The sequence below is a fragment of the Suricata suricatta genome, chromosome 11 (genome assembly GCF_006229205.1).
Source record: "Suricata suricatta isolate VVHF042 chromosome 11, meerkat_22Aug2017_6uvM2_HiC, whole genome shotgun sequence".
Lineage (NCBI taxonomy): Eukaryota > Metazoa > Chordata > Mammalia > Carnivora > Herpestidae > Suricata > Suricata suricatta.
In genome coordinates this window covers 15,002,956-15,027,367 of record NC_043710.1, presented here as the reverse complement: position 1 = coordinate 15,027,367, position 24,412 = coordinate 15,002,956, and the positions used below count along the sequence as shown (strand labels likewise).

General features: G+C 42.9%; 1 protein-coding gene across 7 annotated transcripts in view; it reads left to right on the top strand.

The window, feature by feature from the left end:
• The window catches only part of PTPRJ (protein tyrosine phosphatase receptor type J), a 121,283-nt gene extending 97,404 nt beyond the window's left edge, over positions 1-23,879 (top strand). For 6 of the 7 annotated variants that reach the window (XM_029956350.1, XM_029956354.1, XM_029956352.1 and 3 more), the window contains 10 exons: positions 5,265-5,306; positions 6,287-6,295; positions 6,396-6,483; positions 8,315-8,405; positions 10,296-10,369; positions 10,473-10,607; positions 13,653-13,772; positions 17,548-17,708; positions 19,187-19,322; positions 22,136-23,879. In XM_029956350.1, coding sequence (XP_029812210.1) covers positions 5,265-5,306; positions 6,287-6,295; positions 6,396-6,483; positions 8,315-8,405; positions 10,296-10,369; positions 10,473-10,607; positions 13,653-13,772; positions 17,548-17,708; positions 19,187-19,322; positions 22,136-22,294 — 1,015 coding nt within the window. In that variant the 3' untranslated portion in view covers positions 22,295-23,879. The remainder of the gene's footprint in view (positions 1-5,264; positions 5,307-6,286; positions 6,296-6,395; positions 6,484-8,314; positions 8,406-10,295; positions 10,370-10,472; positions 10,608-13,652; positions 13,773-17,547; positions 17,709-19,186; positions 19,323-22,135) is intronic. The other variant, XM_029956351.1, reaches the window with a different exon arrangement.
• The last annotated feature ends 533 nt before the right edge of the window (positions 23,880-24,412 follow it).

Genomic DNA, 24,412 nt, shown 5'->3' with positions numbered 1-24,412 from the left:
TGCTCCTCTTCTAGTTCCATTAGGTGCTCTGTTAGATTTTGAATTTGCACTTTTTCTAGGTTGTTGAAATAGGCCTGGATTGCCATATACTTTCCTCTTAGGACTGCCTTTGCTGCGTCCCAGAGATTTTGGATTGTTGTATTTTCATTTTCATTTGATTCCATATATTTTTTAATCTCTTCTCTAATTGCCTGATTAGCCCAATCATTCTTTAGTAGGGTGGTTTTTAACCTCCACATTTTTGGAAGTTTTCCAGACTTTTTCCTGTGGTTCATTTCAAGTTTCATAGCATTGTGATCTGAAAGTGTGCATGGTATGATCTCTATTTGTTTATACTTTGGAGGGCTGCTTTATGTCCCAGTGTGTGATCTAACTTGGAGAATGTGCCATGTGCACTCGAAAAGAAGGTGAATTTCCTAACTTCAGGATGCAGAGTTCTAAATATATCTATCAATTCCATCTGTTCCAATGTGTCATTCCGGTCCATTGCTTCTTTAGTGATTTTTCTGTCTGTTTGATCTATCCATTGCTGTCATTGGAGTATTCAAGTCCCTTGCATTAGCACATTCTTATCAATAAGATTGTTTCTTTCTGTGATTAATTGTTTTATGTATTTGGAGCTCCGGAATTTGGCACATAGATGTTTATAATTGTTAGCTCTTCCTGATGGAGAGACCCTATAATTATTATATAATGCCCTTCTTCATCTCTTGTTACTGCCTTTACTTTAACGTCCAGTTTGTCTGATATAATCCAGCTTTCTTTTGGCTTCCAGTCGCATGATAGATATTTCTCTATCCCTTTACTTTCAACCTGAAGGTGTCTTCAGGTCTAAAATGAGTCTCTTGTAGACAACAAATAGATGGGTTTTGTTTTTTTATCCATTCTGCTACCCCATGTTGTTTGGTTGGAGCATTCAGTCCATTTACATTCAGTGTTGTTATCGAAAAATGTGGGTTTAGAGTCATTGTGTTCTCAGTAGAATTCATGTTTATACTGGTGTCTCTGGCACCTTGCATTCTTTGCAACATTTCCCTTATAGAGTCCCTCTTAGGACTTCTTGTAGGGCTGGTTTGGTGGTCATGAATTCTCTTAATTTTTGTTTATTTTGGAACACTTTTATCTCTCTATTTTGAATGACAGGCTGCTGGATAAAGGATTCTTGGCTGCATGTGTTTTCTGTTCATCACATTGAAGATTTCCTGGCATTCCTTTCTGGCCTGCCAAGTTTCATTAGATAGGTCTGTAACCACTCTGATAGGTTTCCCTTTGTATGTGAGGGCCCTTTTCTCCCTAGCTGCTTTCAGAATTCTCTCTTTATATTTTGCCAGTTTCATTATGACATGTCGTGCCAAAGGTTGATTCAAATCATGTCTTAAGGGGGTTTTTGTGCCTCTTGAATTTGAATGTCTATTTCTTTCCCCATATTTGGGAAATTCTCACTTATAATTGGTCTAGTATCCCTGACCTTTCTCTCTTTCTTCCTCTTCAGAAATTCCTATGATACTGATGTTGTTCTGTTTGTATCACTCAGGTCTCGAATTCTCCTTTCCTGCTCCTGGATCAATTTCTCCCTTTTTTTTGAGCTTCCTCTTTTTCTATAACTATATATTCTGATTTGTCTATTCTTCTCTCTGCCTCCTCAATCCTTAGGATGGCTGCCTCCATTTTATTATTCACCTCATTTATAGCCTTTTTAAACTCGTCACACCTATTTTCAAAGTTCCTAGTCATTGTCTCAGTTGCTTCTCTGATGCTTTTATCAACCCCTGCGATTAATTTTATGACAAGTTTTTAAAATTCTTGTTCCGGTATGTTGTTTAGAAATGTTTTGAGCAGTTCTGTGGCTGTGACTTCTTTCTGGAGATTCTTCAGGGGAGAGTTCCTTTGTTTGTTGATTTTGGCTAGTTTTGTGTCTCTTGTTTGTTTTAAAAAGCTCGTTGTACATTGTGTACCTGTTAGTATTGCTTTGTTAAAGGAGGCTCATTGACTGTCCAGGGCCTGTCGTTTCAGGACATATTCTTTTAATGGTGTCTCTCAGTTTTTCTTGCTGTGCCTTTGATTATTTCATTTCCATACTCAGCGATATTTGGGACTTGCCGTCATGCACACTTTGTCTTGTTTCTTGGTGTAGCCCTAAGAAGGAAAACATACAGACAAACACAGAGGGAACAGTAGCATGCAAACGCACAGGCAAATCAAAGAAACAAATTAAAAGGGGGAAAGGAAGCAAAGAAAATGGAGAGGAGAGAGAAGAAAAGAAGAGAAGAAAACAAATAAAGAGGGGCAGAGACAACAAAGGACGATTGACAGTCTAAAAGTGTATAACCAGTTGAGGAGAGAGATAAGGGTGAGATACAGGAGAATATATCTGGATGGCAAGAGGAAGGGGAAAAAAAGAGGGAGAAAGGAGAAAGAAAAATAAGGAGTAAAAATTAAAAAGAAATTTTAAAAGTAAAAAAGGTAATAATAATAAAAAATAAGTACAAAAAAAAAAGAAGCAGCAGTTCCCCCTCGCAGATAGGTGTGGTTTGGTGTAGTAGGTCTTGAGGGCTCCTCTCGGAGGTCCTGCTGTGGTGGTTGCAGAGGATGAATTGCGGCACCCCAAGCTCCATTGGAACTAAGTGCTGCAGGCCACTCTAATCAGTTTGATCTCCTTGTGCCGCAGCTGAGCCAAGCTGTATTTTCCAGGCCTGCCTCATTTCAAAATCCTAGTCCATGCACTTTTATGTTACCACAGATGAAATGTACTTGCTTTGGTGGCTGGCTTCTTAGCCAGGATCTCGTAGGGGGAGGAAGCAGTTTCTCTTGGCGCTGGCAGAAATTTGTGCTGCCGCTGCTGGAGGTGAAGTGCAGGCCCTCAAGACACCACCGCCAATTCCCAGCCCCCAGGTGGGATCGTGATTGCATAGAGGGAGGGATCCGTTTATCTTGGCACTGGCTGAAATTCACGCTGCCGCTGCCTGAGGCCAAGGGCGCTGCCGGAAATGAGCTGCAGCTGAATCACGTTCCCCTGCCTCCACCGCCACCAATTCCCTGCCAGGATCGCGTAGGGTGAGGGCTGTTTTTTCCCTGTTGGCAGACGGGATTCAGGATTCACGTGGTGAATGCTGGAGGCGAGATTTGCTGTGGAAATGAGGTGTGTGCTCCCACTCCCACAGCCAACACCGAAGTGTTGCCCCTGGTGCGGCCATCGCGGCTGCCGACTCCCTGCCGGGATGGCGCAGAGGTGGAGGCTGTTTTTTCCCTTGTGTCACCGGTTCCAGGATTTGGGCTTACCCAGCAGTTATATATGGAGTGAGAGTTTTCTTCTCCGTGCAGGGTTAAAACGTTCTTTATCTCTTCTCTAGAGACAGTACTATCAGCGTGTTCAGTTTCTCTGTCTCTTCCCTTTGTCTCTCAGGGGCTTTGCGTGCTTTCCCCGTGTTGGGCTGGGGCTCCCACCTCCCCTGCCCTTCTCGGGCTGGCCCGTTTTCCACTCGCCCTAGTTGGCACTCACTCACTCAGGCATTTTTGAGGTTGTCTTCTTTCTGGAGTCTGTATTTTCTCCTTCCACTCTTGCAGATAAGAGTAATGTCCTTCTGAGTTCAATAGATGGGGCAGACGAAGCTTACAGAGTTCCCTTCCTCTCTGCCATCTTCTAAAAAAATTTTTTTTAAAAGTTTATTTATTTCGAGAGACAGAGAGAGCAGAGGAGGGGCAGAGAATGAATCCCAAGTGGGCTCTGTGCAGATGCAGGGCTCAAACTCACCAACTGTGAGATCATGACCTGAGCCAAAACCAAGAGTTGGACGCTTAGCCAACAGAGCCACGCAGGAGCCCCCAGAGATTTCATCTGAGAGTTGGTGCTAAGTTTGAACACATGCTCTGACTGACTAGCTGTTAGGGAGCTTTGCCATAATGTCTGCAGTAGTCTGTGACGTAGGGCCTAACTTGTGACACAGAGGAGCATAAAAATAAATACGGTGTGTCAACACGTTTTGTATTCTGTACGCTGTTGTCATCTGTACAACTACCCTTTGAGGTAGTTAAATAGTAAAAAATAACAACTCTGTTTTGCTAGCTTACTACGCGCCTGGATTTGTGTCTTCCATCAAATCTCATACTCACAGGGCTCTAAGAAGCAGGTCTTGAAAGCCCCATTGCTTGAGTAGACACAAGCTCAGTGTGGGAAGCATGGCAATGAACTCGAACTTGGTGTTTGCACTTCATTTCTCTTTCTCCTGCCTGATCGGGTGGCAGTTGAGGCCTATGTATCAGCTGGGATTCATTCCTGCTTGTCAAGTGCCACCAGCGAGGGACTTTCATTCTGGCTCAGAGTTCCTTGATGCAACTCTGCCACCATCTTGCTCTGTTGGGCTGACAGCAGATTAAAAAAAAATGTCTTATGACAGAGGGGTCAAAGCAGCTTTATTGTTTTTTGTTAACATAAAAGTTATACGTGCTTGTGGCAAAAAAAGAAATAACAGAAGAGCAAAGAAATTGGATGGTTCATCATCAGCACAAAATGACTCTGAACATTGATAGGACTATGAAACTCACACACAAGTGGAATCATGTTACGTGTATTATTTTCTAGTCTGCGTTATTATTTGAGACTTTGTGGACAGCTTTAAACCTTCATTTTAAGTGGCTACAGAGCATTCAGTTGTACAGAAATTGTTCAACCCATTTTCCTGGTGTTTTCAGGTTTGTTCTTTGGTTTTGTGTTTTTGCCACGGTAATCTTTGGGCACGTTCCTGATTATTTCCTTAGGCTAAATTCCAAGGTGGGCGGTGGCTGGGACAGTGTGTATGATGCATGTTTTCAGTTTTGATATGTACTGCCAAGGCGCCCTCCAGACGTTTGTTGGTTTTTTTAACCAGTATGAGGTTAGTCAGCAATGCAGGAGAATGCCAGGTTTTACCTCCTTACCTACAGTGGATATGTTTTCTGATTTACTTCTTTAACTCATCAGAAAGTCCTCTGAAAAAAATGAGTCTGGCTTTATCAATGGGTCAGCTGCTAATGTATTTTTACCTAAAGATATTCCTAAAAGTTGCTCGAGCAAGATTCTTCCATACTTATGGATGTTGTGAAAGAGTCACTTCCCAGATTTGTAATCAGTGTTTGCTGCTTAGATTTAAGCTTAGTATTAATGAAGAGATTTAGTACCATTTATGAATGAATGCCCAAAGGAAAGGCATTTTGTAGATACACTGAAGGGCAAACACACAGAATTGCCCTTTCTTGGTCTAATGGGTCTTTGTTTTTTTTCAAAACAGGAAAGAAGCAAAGAATAATGAACTATCCTTTTCTCAAATTAAGTAAGTCTCTGGAATTATGGCTTTATTTATCCCTCAACCTGCTTAGTGACTATCTAGAGAATTTTTATTTTACTTTATTTTTTATTGTTTTATATTTTTTTGAAGTTTATTTTGAGAGGACAAGCGAGCGGGGGAGGGGTAGAGTAAAAGTGATAGAGAATCCCAAGCAGGCTCTGTATGGTCAGATGCGGGGCTTGAACTCATGAACCGTGAGATCATGACCTGAGCAGAAACTAAGAGTTGGATGCTTAACTGACTGAGCCACCCAGGTTCCCCTATAGTGAATTTTTGATGGAACTTGCTGCCATTTTTCCCAATTGACACATATGGCCATGATCATGTGGAAGTTCTTGCTAGCTTTGTTTTTCTGCAAGGAATCTCTGTTCATTAGTCAGGTTCCTTGCCGTGTTGTACTATGGCAAGTAGAATCTTCCATATTCTACTAGTAAATATGTATTTTGTGATTTTTTGTTTTGAGAGCATGAGTGAGGGTTGAGGGAGGGTCAGAAGGAGGGGGGAGAGAGAGAGAGGGAGAGAGAGAGAAAGAGAGAGAGAGAATGAATGAATGAGAATATCTTAGCAGGCTCATGCCTAGAGCAGAGCCTGATGCCAGGGCTCTATCTCACAACCCTGAGATCATGACCTGAGCTGAAATCAAGAGTCAGATGCTTAACTGACTGAGCCACCCAGGCACCCCTCATATTTTCATATTTAGTGATTTTTAAGAACAGATAAATGGGTTATCATCAATAGGTAGGAGACCTTGTGCAAAGTCACAAAGCCAATCAGCTACATGACAGCTAGAAGGGAGATTTCCTGATTCACGTTTCAGTGTTTTGTAAATAACATTATATTGACATGCCCTCCCCCCATTATACTCTGGTTTTTGTTTCTTTGGGAAGATGTTTATCAATTCCAGAGTCATGATCAAGTTGGTGTTTCTAACTGCTTATTTTTTTCTTTCCCTTTCTGTGATGAAGACCTAAAAAGTGAGTAGCCTCTTGAATTTTATAATAACTTGTATTTTTCTGATTTGAGCATGAACTTCATTGGATGTAAAAACGTCCTAATAAGTTTTTATTTTCTTAGATCAAAATTAATCAGAGTGGAGAATTTTGAAGCCTACTTTAAGAAACAACAAGCGGACTCCAACTGTGGGTTTGCGGAAGAGTATGAAGTACGTGGTTGTAAATAATGTATTTTTAACTGCTTTATGTTTCTCTGGAAAGTTGGGAAACCACCAGTTTTTGTTGCGTGGGGAAGCGTTGGGTAAGAGGCGGCCCTTTTAGAGGGGAGAGGAGCTCCGGCAGGTACCCCAGGGGTCCTACTGTGGCCCTGTGGGCAGTGAGCACTTACATGTACTCTCCCTTTTGGTGGTTTGTGTGTTTAATCTTGTTGATAAATGAAGATGAGAGAGAGAGAGACAGACAGACAGACAGACTAGGCATTCAAGTTCAAGTCCATGGGTTAACTGGGGTAATTAGGAAGCTGTTTGGGCTGGCATTTCCGGGCTGGGGCTTGACTGCTGTGTGGCAGACATTGATTCCTGAGCATTCTGTGAAGCCCTGCAGAAAGTTTCTGCATGTCAGTCCGCCGTAGCAGCTTGGCGCGCACTCGCCGTCACTGGGCCGCCCTGCTGTGGTCTCTGCCTTTACTGATCTACTCCCTCTTTGCGTTGGTCTCCTGTTGCTGCCGTAACAAATCACCACAAACTGGTGGCGTGAAACAACAGAGATTTGTTCTCTTGCAGTTCTGGAGGCTATAGTAAGTTCAAAGTCAAGGTGTCAGCAGGGCAGTGGTCCCTCCAGATCTCTGGGGGAGAAGGTCTTGCTTGCTCTTCCAATTCGAGGGCTCCAGGCATTCCGTGACTTAGGGCTAAGTCACTTCGCTCTCTGTGGTCTCCTCCCCCTCCCCGTGGCTTCCCTCTGGGTATCTCCTGTGTAAGGACACTTACTGGATTTAAGACCCACCCACATAATCTGAGATTATCGGACCTCAAGATTCTCAACTTGAATACATCTGCAAAGACTCTTTTCCAAAATCAGTCACGTCCACAGGTTGTAGGAATTAGGATGGAGTTCTGGCTTTTTTGGGGCCACCATTCAACCTATATGCAACTCAGAGCACAGCTCAGGAGAACTTAAATTCTCTCTCTTTCTGCCTGTCTCGTCTGTGACATGGTGCCCATCACTGGTTTGCAGTGTTTATTCTTCCTCATTGTAATGTGAATTATTACTAAATTAAAAAAATTTTTTATTGTTTATTTATTTTTGAGAGAGAGAGAGAGAGACAGACAGACAATTAAGTGTGGGAGGGATACAGAGAGAGGGAGACACAGAATCCGAAGCAGGCTCCAGGCCCTGAGCTGTCAGCACAGAGCCCAGCACGAGGCTTGAACTCACCAACTGTGAAGTCATGACCTGAGCTGAAGTTAGACACTTGACCCACTGAGTCACCCAGGCGCCCCGACATTTAGTTATTTCTGCCTGCACCCCTCTCCCGGGGTGTAAGCGCCTGGAAGGCAAGGATTATCCTTTTTTCTTTTATTTTAACCTCCACATTAGTTTCCAAGGGTTGTGGTCACAAAACACTAAAACAGCAGCAGATCCTTCTGCCACAGTTCTGGAGGCCAGCGGACCCAAATCAAGGTGTTGTTAGGGCTGTGCTGCCTCCGAGGCCTCTAGAAGAGGCTCCCGCCTGGCTTCAGCCTACTCCTCTGCCTGCCTTCACCTCAGCATGGTTGTCTCCCCTCCCGTGTCTGTATCTCAGCGCCTTCTCTTCTCCTGTAAGGACATCAGTCCTGTCGGATTAAGCCTCCTTCCCCCCCTCCCCCATGATTTCTTCTTATTTTGATGACAAATAAGGCTGCATTCCTCCATCCCTGGGGTTAGACCTTCAACATATCTTTAACTCAGAACACCTCTGCCTTCCCACTTTGTTCTGCTGTGCTATGCTCCGTATAAATAACATCCGGACACTAGCTAAACGGACAACTCACTTGTTTTCAGGATCTGAAGCTTGTTGGAATTAGTCTGCCTAAATATACAGCGGAACTGGCCGAGAACAGAGGAAAGAATCGCTATAATAACGTCCTGCCGTGTGAGTTTTTTTATCTACACCATCTTCCCTTTTGTCTGTCCCTGGCCATCCCCCCTCTCTCAGTGGAGGGGAGTGCGATCAAGATACTTTCTAGCCACTTCCACAATTATGCAGAGTCGCTTGCGGTGTGCTAGGCCCTGGATTTAGGCATATTCCTTTGAAGCCAGGCCTCACGAGAACCTTACGAAGTAGGTGGTACCATATGCATTTTGCAGAGGAGGAAAATGAGGCACAGGGTAGGCAGGTGATTTGTCCAAAGTCACACAGAGGCCCGTGGCAGGCAGGCCAGGCTCTGGATTAGGTCTCTCATGTCTTTCAGGGAAAAGACTAGAGTCTATGCTCTTATCCCCTCTATCTCAAAGCCCCTTTACTTCAGCTAACATAGTTCTGGAAAGGAAGGGCAGGAAGTAGTGCTTTCTGCTTGTCCAGATATGTCTCTGGTTGGCCGAGTGCATCCCACAGCTAAATATGAATTGTATTTGAATTTGCATTTTGAGAATTAACAATATCTGCCTAATGCATGGGGCTCATGACAAATCGGGTTTAAAATAAGAATTATTTATTACATCATCCATTAAGATGAAATGTAAATCCTCCTCCACAGAAAAGTTCTTTGCGGGTCTCTCTTCCGGATGGGAATCAGGGCACAAAGAAGTATCAGTCGATTACAGCTGTGTTCTGATTCAGCCGTAATTTATAGGCTCTGCTGATCATTTTTACACCAGGGCATTTAGAGACATTGTCTTTTTATATTTGAAGCTGTGTTTTTTTTCCTGGCATAAAACATTAACTTCTGTTTAGATTCAGGATTTTTTTTTAGCTCCTGCACTTTCTCTTCATCACCTCCCTACCCCCCGCCCCCATCCCCATTGTAGTGACAGCAGACATTGATTCTTACTCCAGGAAAAATGCTTTGAAAAACAGGCTAGTGGGATTTGCCTCCACCCGCCCGCCTTGGGTTAGCCCAGGATCACTGGCCTGATCTTGCGATTGCGGCAGAGGTTTTCAGATCCAGGGTTCGGGTGCTGTTCTTATTGAGAAAGTTCTAGGCTGCGAGTCATGTTGGTGACCGAGCTTGGAACTGTCATGTTATTTTGTCCAAGAGGAGGACGAGATAGTATATACTCAAAGACAGGGACACATGTGCTGCTGCTGCCGACTCCACCTGACATTTGAAATTCTCAAGTTGATATTTCATTTCTTGAGTGGACAAGTGTGTGCGGTTTTGAGATGTTGGTATTTAGAAAACGTGAGAATTTTTGTGTCTTATATCTTTCCGCCCATTATAGTCTTGCACATTCAGTTTATTCTGGAATTTGGTACTGTCTTGTTGTAATGACATTTCTGTGAAAATAGAGAAAGTATACAAATTTGGGTGTTTAGCCTGCCATGATGGAAAGGGCCCTAGATTTGAATTCGGACTGCGCTTGACCAGACGTCAGTGCTGGGAGAAGTCACTTCATCCCCCTGACCCTCAGTGTCCTCATTTGTAAAATGGGCACACAAGCCGGTAGGGTGGTTTTGAGGAATAAATGAAATTGCTCAGTGCACTCCCTGGCTCACGGCACACACCCGAGGATGCTCCTAGTAGTGGGTTTGTGTTGTCTCAGAAGGCGGTCTGGTGTGGTTAGGAGCTTGCGCCCCAGTTCCAGGCTGCCCGAGGTCAAATCCTGACTCTGCCACTTACTAGCTTTGCCGGGTAACTGCCTAACTTCTCTGTGCCAGTCACAGAGGCTGACTGTGAGGACCAAGTGAGGTCACCTCATTTTCTGTAAAAGGCTACGCGGCACACCTTCAGGATATGTTGCCATTTAGTCCTTAACTCTCTTATATGTAACTCTCCTCAAACATTTGCTTCTAATGAGGACCTTTTTTCTCTTAACGTCATAGATGATATTTCCCGTGTCAAGCTTTCTGTCCAGTCCCATTCAACTGACGACTACATCAATGCCAACTACATGCCCGTAAGTGAGGGGATGTTCCTGCAGCACGGCTTGTAAGGATGGGATCTTCAGGGCTCCTCTTTGTTTCTCTGATGCTGAATTGATGTCGCTTTCCATGTTTCAGGGCTACCATTCCAAGAAAGATTTCATTGCCACACAAGGGCCTTTACCCAACACTCTGAAAGACTTTTGGCGTATGGTTTGGGAGAAAAATGTATATGCTATTGTTATGTTGACCAAATGTGTCGAACAGGGAAGGGTAAGTATCTTTGATTTAAATTATTAAATTAAAATAATTAATTCATTTGGGCTGTGGTGAAAAGGATATTTAAAAATTTTTTTTTTAATGTTTGTTTTTTGAGAGAGAGACAGAGCACGAGCGGGGCAGGGACAGAGAGAGAGAGGGTGACACAGAATCTGAAGCAGGCTCCAGGCTCTGAGCTGTCAGCACAGAGCCCGACGCAGGGCTCAAACTCATGGACTGTGAGATCATGACCTGAGCCGAAGTCAGACGTTTAGCCAACTGAGCCACCCAGGTGCCCTGGTGAAAGGGTATCTTAAGGAGCATTTTTTAAAAAAGACAACACCCCCAAACATCAGCCCCTCTGGTCTTAGAAACTCATTTTCTATCTTTTTCTCTTCTGAAAGTATAAAAATCAATTTAAACAAAAAAGTATTTTTTTAAGTTTATTTACTTATTTTGAGAGAGACAGAGATAGCACAAATGGGGGAGGGGCAGAGAGAGAAGGAGAGAGAAACCCAGGCAGGCTCTGTGCTGTCAGCTTAGAGCCTGACGTGGGGCTTGAACTCACGAGATCATGACCTGAGCTGAAACCAAGAGTCGGATGCTCAACCACCTGAGCCACCCAGGCACCCCAAACAAAAAAGTATTTTATCATTACCTTCTTGTGTGGCTAAATATTCATGAGGTTGCTGCACTAGAGTTACAAGTAACAGGATTTGGGGTGACTCAGTGCAAAGCTCCCAGGTCTGGAGCAGGAACAGCTCCCGCTCTCTCAGCTCTGTGTCTCTAAGCAGCCAGCTTGTTCATCAGATTCGACCAACTCGGTGATCAAACCCAATCATTAGTCCTGGAACCCTTACTTTACCCCAAATCTCAGACTTCTCCCCAGATAAACCTCAGCGGTCCCCTCTCCCCCACGATGGCCTGAAACCTCCCAGCTGCTTCCACCAATGATAAGATTTCTTCTCGTAATAAAATCCCATGTCTCCATAAATGCATCTAAGGGGAACTGAAAGACATGGGCTGACTTCAGAAATTCTGTGCCCGAGGCATAGGACCTCGATGTTGCTCAGGGAATGTTTTCCTGTGGGTTTGTTCATTGGAGAATAGGGGTTTACTCCCTAAGCCAGTGCTGCTCAGACCTTGACATCTATCAGGATCCCCTGGATGGTGGTTCCACCCCCAGGGCTCCCAGTTCAGGACGTCTGGGCTGGGTTTTGGACTGTTCTCGGTGCTGCTGCTTTGCTGCTCCGGGGTCCACTCTTAGAGTCGCTCTGCCCATGTGATTGTGGGAACCCAATGAAACCTCTTAAAAATTTTTTTAAGTTTATTAATTTTGAGAGAGAGAGAGTGTGTGAGCAGGGGAAGGGCAGAGGGAGAGAATCCCAAGCAGGCTCTGCACTGTCAGCGCAGAGCCCGACATGAGGCTCAATCTCATGATGTATGAGATCATGACCTGAGCCAAGATCAAGAGTTGGGTGCTTAACTGACTGAGCCACCCAGGGGCCCTGAAACCTCCTTTAATGTTCTTTAACTTTAATTTAGCAAATGTTTATCCTGTCCCAAGTATGTGTAGGGTGCTCTGCTAGGGGCTGGGGATGGGGGAGGGAAAGTTTACGAAGAACAGTAAGAAGCGGTTCCCAACTTCACGTTGCTTGTGAAACAGAAGCTCAAGCTCCACCGCTTCCTTGCGTTTGGAGAATAGGCTGTTATGCAAACGAAAGAGCTTTGTTTATGAAGGCAGATAAACTTTACGTGCTCTCAAGCCCAGGCCTTGCACATGGAACGTTCTCATAAATATCTGTTAGACAAATGAAAATGACGCAGTTAAATTAACGGAGAATGTGAAGAAGATGAATTTAGGAGGGCCATTGTTCATCGTAGTCAGGAGGGAATTGGATTTACTGACTCTGGAGGAAGAGAAGGGAGCTAGTGGATTTTCTGCACTAGATACTCCATTAATGTTATATCTTTCCTATGCCAGCCCTCATGTATAATTATTGTATAGATGGGGAAACTGAGGCTCAGAGAGTTTAAGAACTTGCCCATAGGATGGCAACAGAAACCCAGCTGGGAAGAGGCTGAGCTGAGCATCAGCTCTATGTCATTGTGTGTCTAAGACGTGTGTTCTTCCTGGGATTAGTGGTTTAGAAACTGTGATCTTCTAAAAAATACAGGTCCCTAGCCACAGTCCGAAGCCGTGGAGGTGGGGCCTGGGCATCTGTCTTTAAAGCAAAGCAGACCTCACAGGTGGGTTAGATGATAGGTTTGGAAGCCACGTGCAGTAGAGTATACCTCCAGAAGGGGGTGGGGAGGGAGAGAGAGGGCGGGAGTGCGTGTGTGTGCGTGTGTGTGTGTGTGTGTGTGTGTGAGAGAGAGAGAGAGGGAGTGTGTGTGTGTGTGTGTGTGTGTGTGTGTGTGTGTGTGTGTGTGTGTGTGTGAGAGAGAGAGAGAGAGAGAGAGATCATTTACCAAATTGGGGGATTCAGATATTCTTGGAGAGCAGATGTTTTCTGATTTTATTTCTGTTCACATCTGCCCACCAACTTATAAAAATCAAAGACCCAGAGTGATTTAATTTGATTCTCTTTATTGGAGTCTGTATTTGTGTTGTGATTAGCATGGATCTAAAAGTATTGGGCGAAGTCCTCATTTCTTCTGGCTGCAAGGGGTAATTGGTCAGTCTGAATTTAGTTCAGTGAACAGTTATGGCCTGGCTGCTCCAGGGGCCACGTGGAGCTGGCTGAGAGCGTGTCGCCAGAGAAGGGACAATGGCTGCTCTGCTCTAAATCCATTTTCATGCAGGAATTGGGGCTCAGTGTTGGCCAGATCGTTTGATTTCTCAAGAGAAGACAGAAGTCTTCATTTTTAGGAGAAACCTCCCAATTTTAAAAGAGTTGGCAATAATTGTAAATTAGAAAACAATGTTGGGAGTCAGACAGAACCCAACTAGGGGGCTAATCCAGCCTCTGATGCCAGTTTTCAATATCTGGTCTCCCTTGGGAGGCTTTACTGATGGTTGATGATGTGACCCAATTTTTTAATACAATTTTATTCTAGACCAAATGCGAGGAATACTGGCCCTCCAAGCAAGCTCAGGACTATGGGGACATAACTGTGGCGATGACATCAGAAATTGTTCTTCCACAGTGGACCATCAGAGACTTCACAGTGAAAAATGTAAGTCAGAGGCCAAGATGGATAGGTCTCAGGAAAGATGACCATATATTAATTTTGCGGTGATACTTTTTAGGTTGATATTAAGCAATATGTTTTTTTAAATGCATCAGAAAAATACTTTTGCTCTCTTTTTACAGAATAAAACTATCTATATACACTCTAAGGCAACTTTTTAGTTTTGCTTTATTAAGAGGAATTTCCTAAGTTATTTTTTCTTCTCATTGAAGTATGGATGACGTATAATATTATATTAGCTTCAAGTGTACAACACACTGACCCAACAATTATATATGTTACAAGTGCTCACCATGATAAGTAGAGTCACTTCTGTCACCATATGGCGTTATTACAGTATTGTTGACTATATTCTCTACACGGTATTTTCATCCCTGTGACTTATTTATTTTATAACTGGAAGTTTATACCTTTTAGCCCCCTTCTACCTATTTCACCCATTCCCTGACCCACTTTCCCTGTTTGTTCTATTTATCAGTCTGTTTCTTTTTCTTGTCTCCTTTTTTTTCTCTTTTCTTTTCTTTCTTTTTTCTCTTCTCTTCTCTTCTCTTCTCTTCTCTTCTCTTCTCTTCTCTTCTCTTCTCTTCTCTTCTTTTCTTTTCTTTTCTTCCTTGACTTTGTTTCTTTCTTTTCTTTCTTTCTTTGTTTCTTTCTCTTCGTTCCATCTTTCTTTATTCTTTCTTTCTTTTTTTTTTGTTCATAAGTTATTCCTGAATGAAATGGATCATTAGAGCATGGCTCAGCAATAGTAATTGTTCCTTCTATTTTCAGGTGACTTGCTCATAGAGTTTTTGCTATAAATCAAGGCCCTTTTGGGTTATTTAGTTGCAAACGTGTTACCAGGAATGGTAGTTTGCCTTGGGAACAGGTTATGAGAACAGTTACATTAATTGGATTTCAGGGCATATTCACATGGCCTTAACCCCCCAAAATTATTTTTAAAAAACAATTATGTTGTGTAGTCAGATTGTGTGTCCTTTTTTTTCTTTTTTTTAAAGTTTATTTATTTATATTGAGAGAGAGAGAGAGAGGGAACTTGAGTGGGGGAGGGGTAGAGGGCGGGAGGGAGGGAATCCCAAGGAGCCTCCATGCTTTCAGCACACAGCTTGATGCACGGCTTGAATTCATAAACTGTGAGATCATGACCTGCGGGGAGATCAGGACTCAGATGCTTACCCCACTGAGTCACCTGGGTGCCCCTGTCCTTTTTCTTAAGGATGCTTAGAGATAATGAAGCAACATTGATATCTTTTGGTGGGCATGTAAATTGGTATAACCATTCTGCAGTTTATATGCATTTATAAAAATGACCACTTTCCTTTGATCTGGTGGTTCCACGTTTAAGACTGTCTTAAAGCAATGATATGAAATATAGGACAAGGCTTCATATTCACAAAGAGGAATCTCAGCATTATTTATAATGGAGGAAAATTTAGAACCCGTGCAGCTATCTGGCCTTTGGAAGATGCATAACTAAACTATAGGTTATCTAGCCGTGCATCATTATTTAGCTATTAGAAGAGATGGCTCTGTAGACTGCATAATTACCATGAGGAGACATGAGAATGCAATTAAGTGAAACATACCAGGAGACAAAATTTTATACGAATTGTGACTAGTGCACAAAGGAAAAGCCTGGAAGTACATTCAGTGTTGTTGACTTTTATGGGGGTGCTGGTAGGTTAGGTTGTGGTTTACGAGAATTATCCTTGAAGATTCCATAAGTCATGGATACAGAGGTATTAGTTCTTTACGGATTGGCTGTGTCTCAGACGTCCTGGCTTCAGTTAACATTTCAGTTTGTCCTTCGGAGGATTTGTCCTTATCACACACTGATAATAATGGTTGAGAAACCTTAAAATATATGTATTTCTATAGCTTTCGTCCATTGAAAACAGATTGGATTATCCTCTGTTGCTTTCAGTGCTTGGGGTTTGCCCTTGTAGAGGGGAATCAAGGGTGGAATTGTCCACATCATTTAAACAAAATTACTGTGACTCTTACCATTTTTGTTAACTAAACTCCAGACTTCATCAGATTTCACATTTTTATGTTAAAGCCCTCTTTTGTTCCAGGATCAAATCCAGGATACCACATAGCATTTAGTAAAATAGTAATTTTTGATTACACAAAATGTACAAATCTATTTTTCTTTTTTAAAAAATAATATTTTTAAATAAAATTTTGTAAATGTTTGTTTATTTTTGAGAGAGAGAGACAGACAGACAGAGCACCTAGTGTGGCAGGGGCAGAGACAGAGGGAGATACTGAATCCAAAGCAGGCTCCACATTCCGAACTGTCAGCTCAGAGCCTGATGTGAGTCTCAAACTCATGAACTGTGAGATCATGACGTGAGCTGAAATCAGATGTTTAACCACTGAGCCACCCAGGTGCCCAAGTAGTGTTTATTTTTGAGGGGGAGAAAGAGACAGACAGACAGACAGACAGTGAGCAGGGGAGGGGCAGAGAGAGGGAGACACAGAATCCAAATCAGGCTCTAGGTTCTGAGCTGTCAGCACAGAGCCCAATGAGGGGCCTGGACCCACGAACCCTGGGATCATAACCTGAGCAGAGGTTGGATACTTAACCGACACAACCATCGGGTAGGGGTGGGGGGTGCAGATCTGTTTTCCTTTTTAAAAGTGGGAAGGCAACAGATAGAACTAAAAATTTCCTTTGACCGCCACTGTAGCACTAGCCCCTTTGCCCGGCTACAGAGATATAATACCGAAAGGTCTGAACTCCCCTACCCTTTTCTCTCCTTATTTCACATAGCTGCTTTTCCTTCTTTGGATCAATACTTTCGGTTAAATTTGTGAATGTCACCTTTGTGTGTACTAGACTTCCCAGTACCCTGTCCCTCCCTCTGCCCTTCACCCTGCTGTTTAACATATTTTGAACAATATGAATGCACGGCTTTTATAACGTATCTACAGCTAAAAGAAAAAAAGCTTTGAAGGTAGCTGTCATAAGGAGATGGAAATGCCTGCAGTCCAGATGTAGGTACATGGGGGGTGAGGTCAGTGCCAGAGGTGGACACAATGAGAACTGTTGAATGCAGGGCTAGAGTGGCCCAGCCCGGGTGGAGTTCTGATAATTAAAGGTACATGCTTCAGCCTGTGGTAGGAAACCAGTCTGTGTCATAACTAACTGTTAGAGCATAGCTGTTGTCTGGTGTTGAAATAGATGCTTTTTTTGGGGGGTGGGGTGGGGTCTTTTCTCCAACTCTTATAATTCTAAACATTCCCTCCGTGCTCACCAGTTGCCTGCCGCTTCCTGAGTCTGTCTGGAAGGCACGTGGACTGCGAGGCCGCTCTTGCCCCAAAGGTTCTGATGGTCAGAGTTGCATCAATATAATTCATTTTTGGTTTTTTTGGCTGATGACCTTGCCATGTGGGCTCAGGGATGGGCTTCATGAAGCTCTAAGAAGGTGTGAGACTGTGAGAACGTTACTGGCAGGTATCTGCAGGGGGAGAGGAAGGTCGAAACTCAGGATCGGAGGACGAGGCGCTTGTACTGCATCTGGGCTGATGTTGGGGGGTTCCATTCACTTTTCAGAATCTTTCCAGGAGGATGATAAACCCTCCCCCTTGGGCATATTGCAGGGATGTGATGAGCACGTCAGAGTCTGTACAGTGTAACCTTGCAATTGTTAGTTGTAACCACTCCTGTTTAGCTACCTGTCAGCCACCCCGTGCAGCTCAGGCCCCAGGTTCTGTTCCGTTTCACTTGCTTTTTTCTCTTTTTCTTGGTTCTTAGCTCCAGACAAGTGAGAGTCACCCTCTGCGACAGTTCCATTTCACCTCCTGGCCGGACCATGGCGTTCCCGACACCACTGACCTGCTCATCAACTTCCGGTACCTTGTCCGTGACTACATGAAGCAGAGCCCTCCGGGGTCTCCCATTCTGGTGCATTGCAGGTGTGCAGATGACGCTCCACGTGTGACCGATTTCAAATGTCATTATAAACGTGGACACTTCAGAAGAGCAAGGCATAAGAGGGAATGCAATAGGCATTTGGAAATTTAATAAAGGTTTAGATAAGGGACCATGGACTCGTTCCCCAAGCCCTGAGGCTTTAGAACAGGGGTTGGCAAACTAGAACCCTGGGCCAGATCTGGTAGGTTGCCTGTGTTTTTTTTTTTGAAAACTGTAATATATTCTAATTTATATCTTACTTACAACATTTTATTAAGTTTATTTATTTATTTTGAGAGAGAGGTGGGGGAACAAGTGAGGGAGGGGCAGAGAGAGGGAGAGACAGAATTCCAAGCAGGTTCTACACCATCAACCCAGAGCCTGATACGGGGCTCGAACTCACATACTGTAAGATTGTGACCTGAGCTGAGATCAAGAGTCAGATGCTGAGCCAACTGGGCCATGCAGGTGCCCCTGTAACATTTTCTTATAAAATATTTCAACCTTACAAAAATATAGAGTAATAAAGATCTAATAAACTATAGCATGAGGCCATGTATGTTTCTTTTTTGTTAATAATATGTTCCAGATATAAAGTCGCTACTGATCAGTGTCCTTACACAGTTAAATTTGGTCCTAAAGTTGCTCTGAATCATTCCCCTGCATGCTTTTATATTTTATTACGTATGTATGTAATTCTGTGGTTTTATATAGCTTTAAACTTTTACCAGATTTTATGATATATACCTCATTCTGCAACCTGCTTCTCCATTCAGCATTTTGATTTGTTATTTAATGAAGTTGAAATGCATAGTTTTACTTCATTTTATTGATTTATTTAAAACATTTTTTTTGGCATGCAAAAACCGCACATAAATTAATGTGTACAACTTCATGAGTTTGGAAGCAAGTCTACACCTGTGAAACTGACCACAATCCCTTTATAAAGAAACTTTTATTGGAACAGAGCCATGCCCTTTTGTTTACATATTGTCTATAGTTCCTTTCATGCTATAATGGCAGAAATAGACCATTTAATCTGCAAATCCAAAGATATTTTCTATCCGGTCCTTTACAGAAAACGTTTGCCCCTACATCCTGCTCTAGAACAATAAGACAACTAGCGAGCTTTTAGGCTGAAGGAATTAATTTAGGAAAAGAGGGGTTTTGTTACCCTATGGGGAACAAATTGATGAAACTTGACATCCTAGGTTATGGTAGCAACTTGAATGGGACTAGATTCAAGCAGCTCTAGTAGGATGTTTTATTTGTGGTATTTGACTCAAAATGAACTTTCGGGTCTGGGCCCTAGTTTCAAGCTAGTATAATCCAGTTTGCTGAGGTTTTAGGTGAGTGAATGTTTAATGATCCTGGGCATTGATAGTGGAGGGGAGCAAGATATATGCACAAATGGGGACATTTGAACGTTTTACGTTAGAGGTAACCCCATGGTGATGTGCTCATGTCTTTTTTCCTTCAGTGCCGGGGTGGGAAGGACAGGCACGTTCATTGCCATTGATCGTCTTATCTACCAGATCGAGAATGAGAACACTGTGGATGTGTACGGGATTGTGTACGACCTTCGAATGCACAGGCCTTTAATGGTGCAGACAGAGGTGAGGCCAAGCTCTGTGTTTGGCAGTCTGCTTTCAAAAGGCTGCATCATATCACCTACTTGTGTTGAAACATTTCACCCTTCTAGGTCTTTCTGGCTCTGGGCTGTGAGGTAGCAGTGGATTTCTTTCAGATCCTTAACTGCAATTGAATTACCTAATATGGTGGTACTGATATCAGCAACGGGACAGTACACACAGAGATGGTATCAGGATTCTTACCTGGGGCCACTAACTCATCCAGTAATCTTAGCAGCTCTCTGAACTTTGGCTTCTGGGTTTTAAACTCTTTAAAACTGTATCTTCACACTTTCTTTCTGAGAAGGTCTGACCATCCTTAAAATAAGCTGATGAAACGGACTTCTCAGGTGTTAACAGTGTGAACGAAAGAGCGTAATGTTCATACAGCAGTGTATCCTGACCCAGCCCTGCGAATGGAAACGAACCTTCAATGGTCACAGTCACAGGGGGACGGCAGGCCGCCCGAGAAACGGCGTGCGGGCTCTCTACAACGTCAGTTGGGATTCGGCTTTCCCTGAAATGTTCCTGATAAACACTGTTTTCAAGTCACGTTCTCAACAGACATCTTGGGGAAATAGCCTTCTTCAATGCTGTGGGAAGGAATGTGCCTTGACCAGGATGAGAGCAGAATATTAATTTTGTATCAGGCTGTTGTCCTGTGCCAATTTAGAACTCCATGAATATGTGCTGTGTTTTTGAGTCTAGCAGGGAATGTTCTGGAGGCCTGAGTACATCATGTGCTTTGGGGTGAGCAGCATGGTTGTAGAAGAAGGAGTGGAGTTCGCCTCCTCCTGTGTTGGTCAGAAGAGATTTTATTTTTCTCGGCTATCATTACGTAGAGTAGGACTCAGTCTTTTATTTCCTGTGGAGAAACACAGAAATCTTATACCTGCCCACAAATTCTTTTCTTGCTCCTTTTTTCAGTAGTTTGAAAAGAATGTAAACTTGTTCATATTAAAAGACATCTAACAAAACAGGATTATATAGAATATATTTTTCTCTTTTCCTTTCTCTTCCCTAGAGGTAGCCAATGCTTACAGTTTGTGTATATCACTATAGGTTTCTGTATGTACATCTGTGGAGAAACACATGTACACACACATACACAGACACACAGTATTTTTTTATGGCTAGTGCTCTTTAAAAAAAAACTCTGAGTACAGTTGACACGATGTTACAGTAATTTCAGGTGTGCAGCAGAGTGATTCAGCAAGTCTTTATGTTCTGTTCTGTTCTTCAGAAGCATAACTACCACCTGTCACCACACAGGGTTATTCCAACACCACTGACTGTATTCTGTATGCTGTCCCTTCCATCCTCGTGATTTAGTCATCCCATAACTGGAAGCCTGTACCTCCGACTCCCCTCCTCCCATTGTGCCCAGCCTCCTCACCTCTCCCCTCTGCCTCCTCACCTCTCCCCTCTGGTAACCACCAGTTCTCTAGGTTTATGGGTCTGTTTCTGTTTTTTGTTTGTTGTTTTGATTTTTAGATTCTATGCATAAGTGAAATCATGTGGTATTTGTCTTTCTCTGTCTGACTTATTTCACTTAGCAAAATACCCTTTAGATCCATCCATGTTGTCACACATGGGGAGGTCTCATTCTTTTTTATCGTTCAGTAAGATTCCATTGTACATTGATACTGCATCTTCTTTATCTGTTTATCTATTGATGGATGCTTGGGTTGCTTCCATATCTTGGCTACTGTAAATAATTCTGCAACAAACATAAGGGTACATATATCTTTTTCAATTAGTGCTTTGTTTTATTTGGATAAATACCCAGTAGTGGACTTACTGGATCACAATTGTATTTCTACTTTTAATTTTTTGAGGAGCCTTCATATTGTTTTCCAGAGTGGCGGGACCAGTTTACAGTCCCACCAGTAGTGCACAAGGGTTCCCTTTTCTCCACATCCTCACAAACACTTTTTTTTTTGTCTTTTTGATACTATCCATTCTGACAGGTGTGAGGTAATGCCTTATGGTGGTTTTGATTTGTATTTCCCTGATGATCAATGATGTTGGTCATCTTTCCATGTGTCTGTTGGCCATCTAGGTGTCTTCTTTGGAAAAATGTCTATTAAGTTTCTTGGCCCATTTTCTAACCAGATTAAAAACATTTTTTTAATGTTTTTAAAATTTATTTTTGAGAGACAGAGAGAGACAGCATGAGCAGGGGAGGGTCAGAGAGAGAGGAAGGTACAGAATCTGAAACAGGCTCCAGGCTCTGAGCTAGTTGTCAGCACAAAGCCCGATGCGGGGCTCGAACCCACGAACCATGAGATCATGACCTGAGCCGAAGCCGGATACTCAACCGACTGAGCCACCTAGGCACCCCAGATTTTTTTTTTTGACGTTGAATTGTAAAGGTTTTTTTATATTTTTTGGATATTGACACATGGAGTATTTTTTGTTAAATTGGATCTTATTTTATATATATTGCTGCCCCATGATTTTTTTTCCCCTTAGAGCATCATGGATAGCTTTCTGTTAGTATATACCTCTCTTCTTCCTCTTCCTCTTTTTAATGGCTACCTGCGCATTCTGACAAGCTTGCCTGAGGGTGGTCCCCACCCACCTCTCCCCAGATTACTCCCCTTAACCTGTCCCTTTTGTTGAGAATCACGAGTTACTCCTTATATTGCACATGCTCACTAGCCAAGAAAATCTGGTTGGCCTTGTTCCTTGTGGGGTTGATGGGTTTGGGGGAGTGGTGGTAATCTGAAAATAACCTTGGGCGCTAACCTCTGGGACCTCTGCTCATTTGCTTTCTCTTTTTACTTTTCTAACAGGACCAGTATGTTTTCCTCAACCAGTGTGTTTTGGATATCATCAGATCCCAGAAGGACTCCAAAGTAGATCTCATCTACCAGAACACCACTGCAATGACAATCTATGAAAACCTTGCACCAGTGACTGCGTTTGGAAGGACAAATGGTTACATCGCCTAGTTCCAAAGTAAAACCTTTCTGGAGTGAACCGGACCGTCACACCCACAGCAGAGGAAAATGCCCCGATGTCGACATGTTTTTATATGTCTAATATCTTATTCTTTGTTCTGTTTCGTTAGAACTAATTTGAGGGTGTGAAGCTGCACATGTAGAACATGACAAATGAGAAGTTGGGGCTGTCAGGGGCTGTGGATGGGTGTTGAGCTAATCAACTACATTCCTGATCACCAATGGGATGAGTTCACTTTTTTTTTTCTTGAGAATTACAGAACACCAGGAAAAGTGAGCTATGATTTTTTTTTTCTTTTTCAAAACAGATTCTTTTTAAAAAAGACTATTTTATATGATTCACACGCTAAAGCCAGGATTGTGTTGGGTTGAATATATTTTAAGTATCAGAGATCTATTTTTACCTACTGTATCTTGGAATCTAGCTGATGGAAAATACGTAATTGTGGATGATTATCATGTCGGGAGGGGCCCGTGTTGCCTCTTCTGCCTGGGTTTTCTATTTGAACATGTGCCTTTTCTGAATTATGCTTCCACAGGCAAAACTCAGTAGATATCTCTATTTTTGTATTGAATCTCATAATTGGAATATAAGGAATATTTAAACAGTAGTCTAGTATCTGAGGTTCAGCCTTCTCAGTGACATTCCTGTTCTCATTTGACTAGAGGAGGCCTCCCCCTCCCACCCTTTGTTTTGCGCTCTATTCTTTTTTTCCCCTTTCCCTCCCAGTTTGCCCCAAAGATACTTCTGTTGGCCACATTTTCAGCCCATTGGTTGAGTGAAAGCGGAAGCCACGTATCACCTTGACAATTTCTGGGGGGAGGGGAGGGACGCAGAGGAACCCTACAGTGATAGAATCTCCTTCTCTTGTCCCTGTTTTAGCCTTTTTCTCGTTTCTGTATTTGGTAAGAAGGATTATTTAAAGGTGCAATATGTGATTTAGTGATTCACGAAGCTCTAGGTTTTTAGTAACGTTTTACTCAGGTTGGCATTTTATGTGTGTCAGTGTGTCCATGTCTGTGTGTCTGTGTGTGTGTGTGTTTCAAAGCGTGGCAATCTGTGAAGACTTCAGTGTGAAGACAGAGTGTGCAGTTCATCCCTCCTCCCTCCAAGTCCACTGGCTTTAGTGTATCCACAGTGACACATACCGGTATCTACTGTATATATATATACTAAACTCTTAAAACAGTCATTCCTTTGAATTGAGGTGTACAAAGTTTGAATTTGTATCAAAGATGTAATTATTTTTAAAACCTCTTTTCACTATACTGCTGCTGTAATTACTTTTGATTTTTTAATGTAGATTTTTTTTTTTGCTTCAGGTGTGTATCCACCAAGAATTTCAGAATTTATGTGGATTTATTTTATTGGTACATAATCTGTAAACTTCTCAAGGCATTAACATGAAAGGATTTGTTTCTTTTTATTTTATATTGTGGCTCAGGTTATATTTTGAAGACGTTTTGGATTTATCCTCCTATAGGCAATGAAGTAGATAAGGTCTTATGAAGAAATTAGCAAGTCCCTGGAATCCTGTGGCCATTTTCCACAGTAATAAATCCTGCTGTAAACTTAGGACAACTGTGTCCTAGTGAAAACGGGAGCGGGGTCCTCTCTGAGTGTCCTGGTCACCGTTGACCTGGGGCAGCCCGTCTCCTGACGCTGCCGTGTCCCTCAACTTGCTGGCACTTTGAGAACTGACTGGACACGCTGGTGGGTTATGAAAGGTGAACTACAACGTACTGGAAGCCCTTGATTTGGTTCAGAGGCTTAGTTCTTGTACGTCTTTTGTCCTCCTTTTCCCTTCGAGGTACTGAAAGGATTCAGAGGAGAGGAGGTGTCGGTGTCTGGGGAGGACTTCCTTCCCACATAGAAATTGCACTTTTTGCCGAATCCTTTGTGCTTTCCCTTGGCAAGCCGTTCATTCAGCATCAGGCCCTTCAAGGAATGGGCTGTGCAGGCCTGGTCGGGCCCTCTTGACTCCACTTCAGAGTGGGCTCATTAGATCTGTGTCAGGGAAGCCACGCTGTCCCCAGCTGTTGAGTGAAGCTGGCTTTGGGCAGATTGCTTCCAAACCTTCCCACCAGTCTGCCCCTCAAAGCATGCAG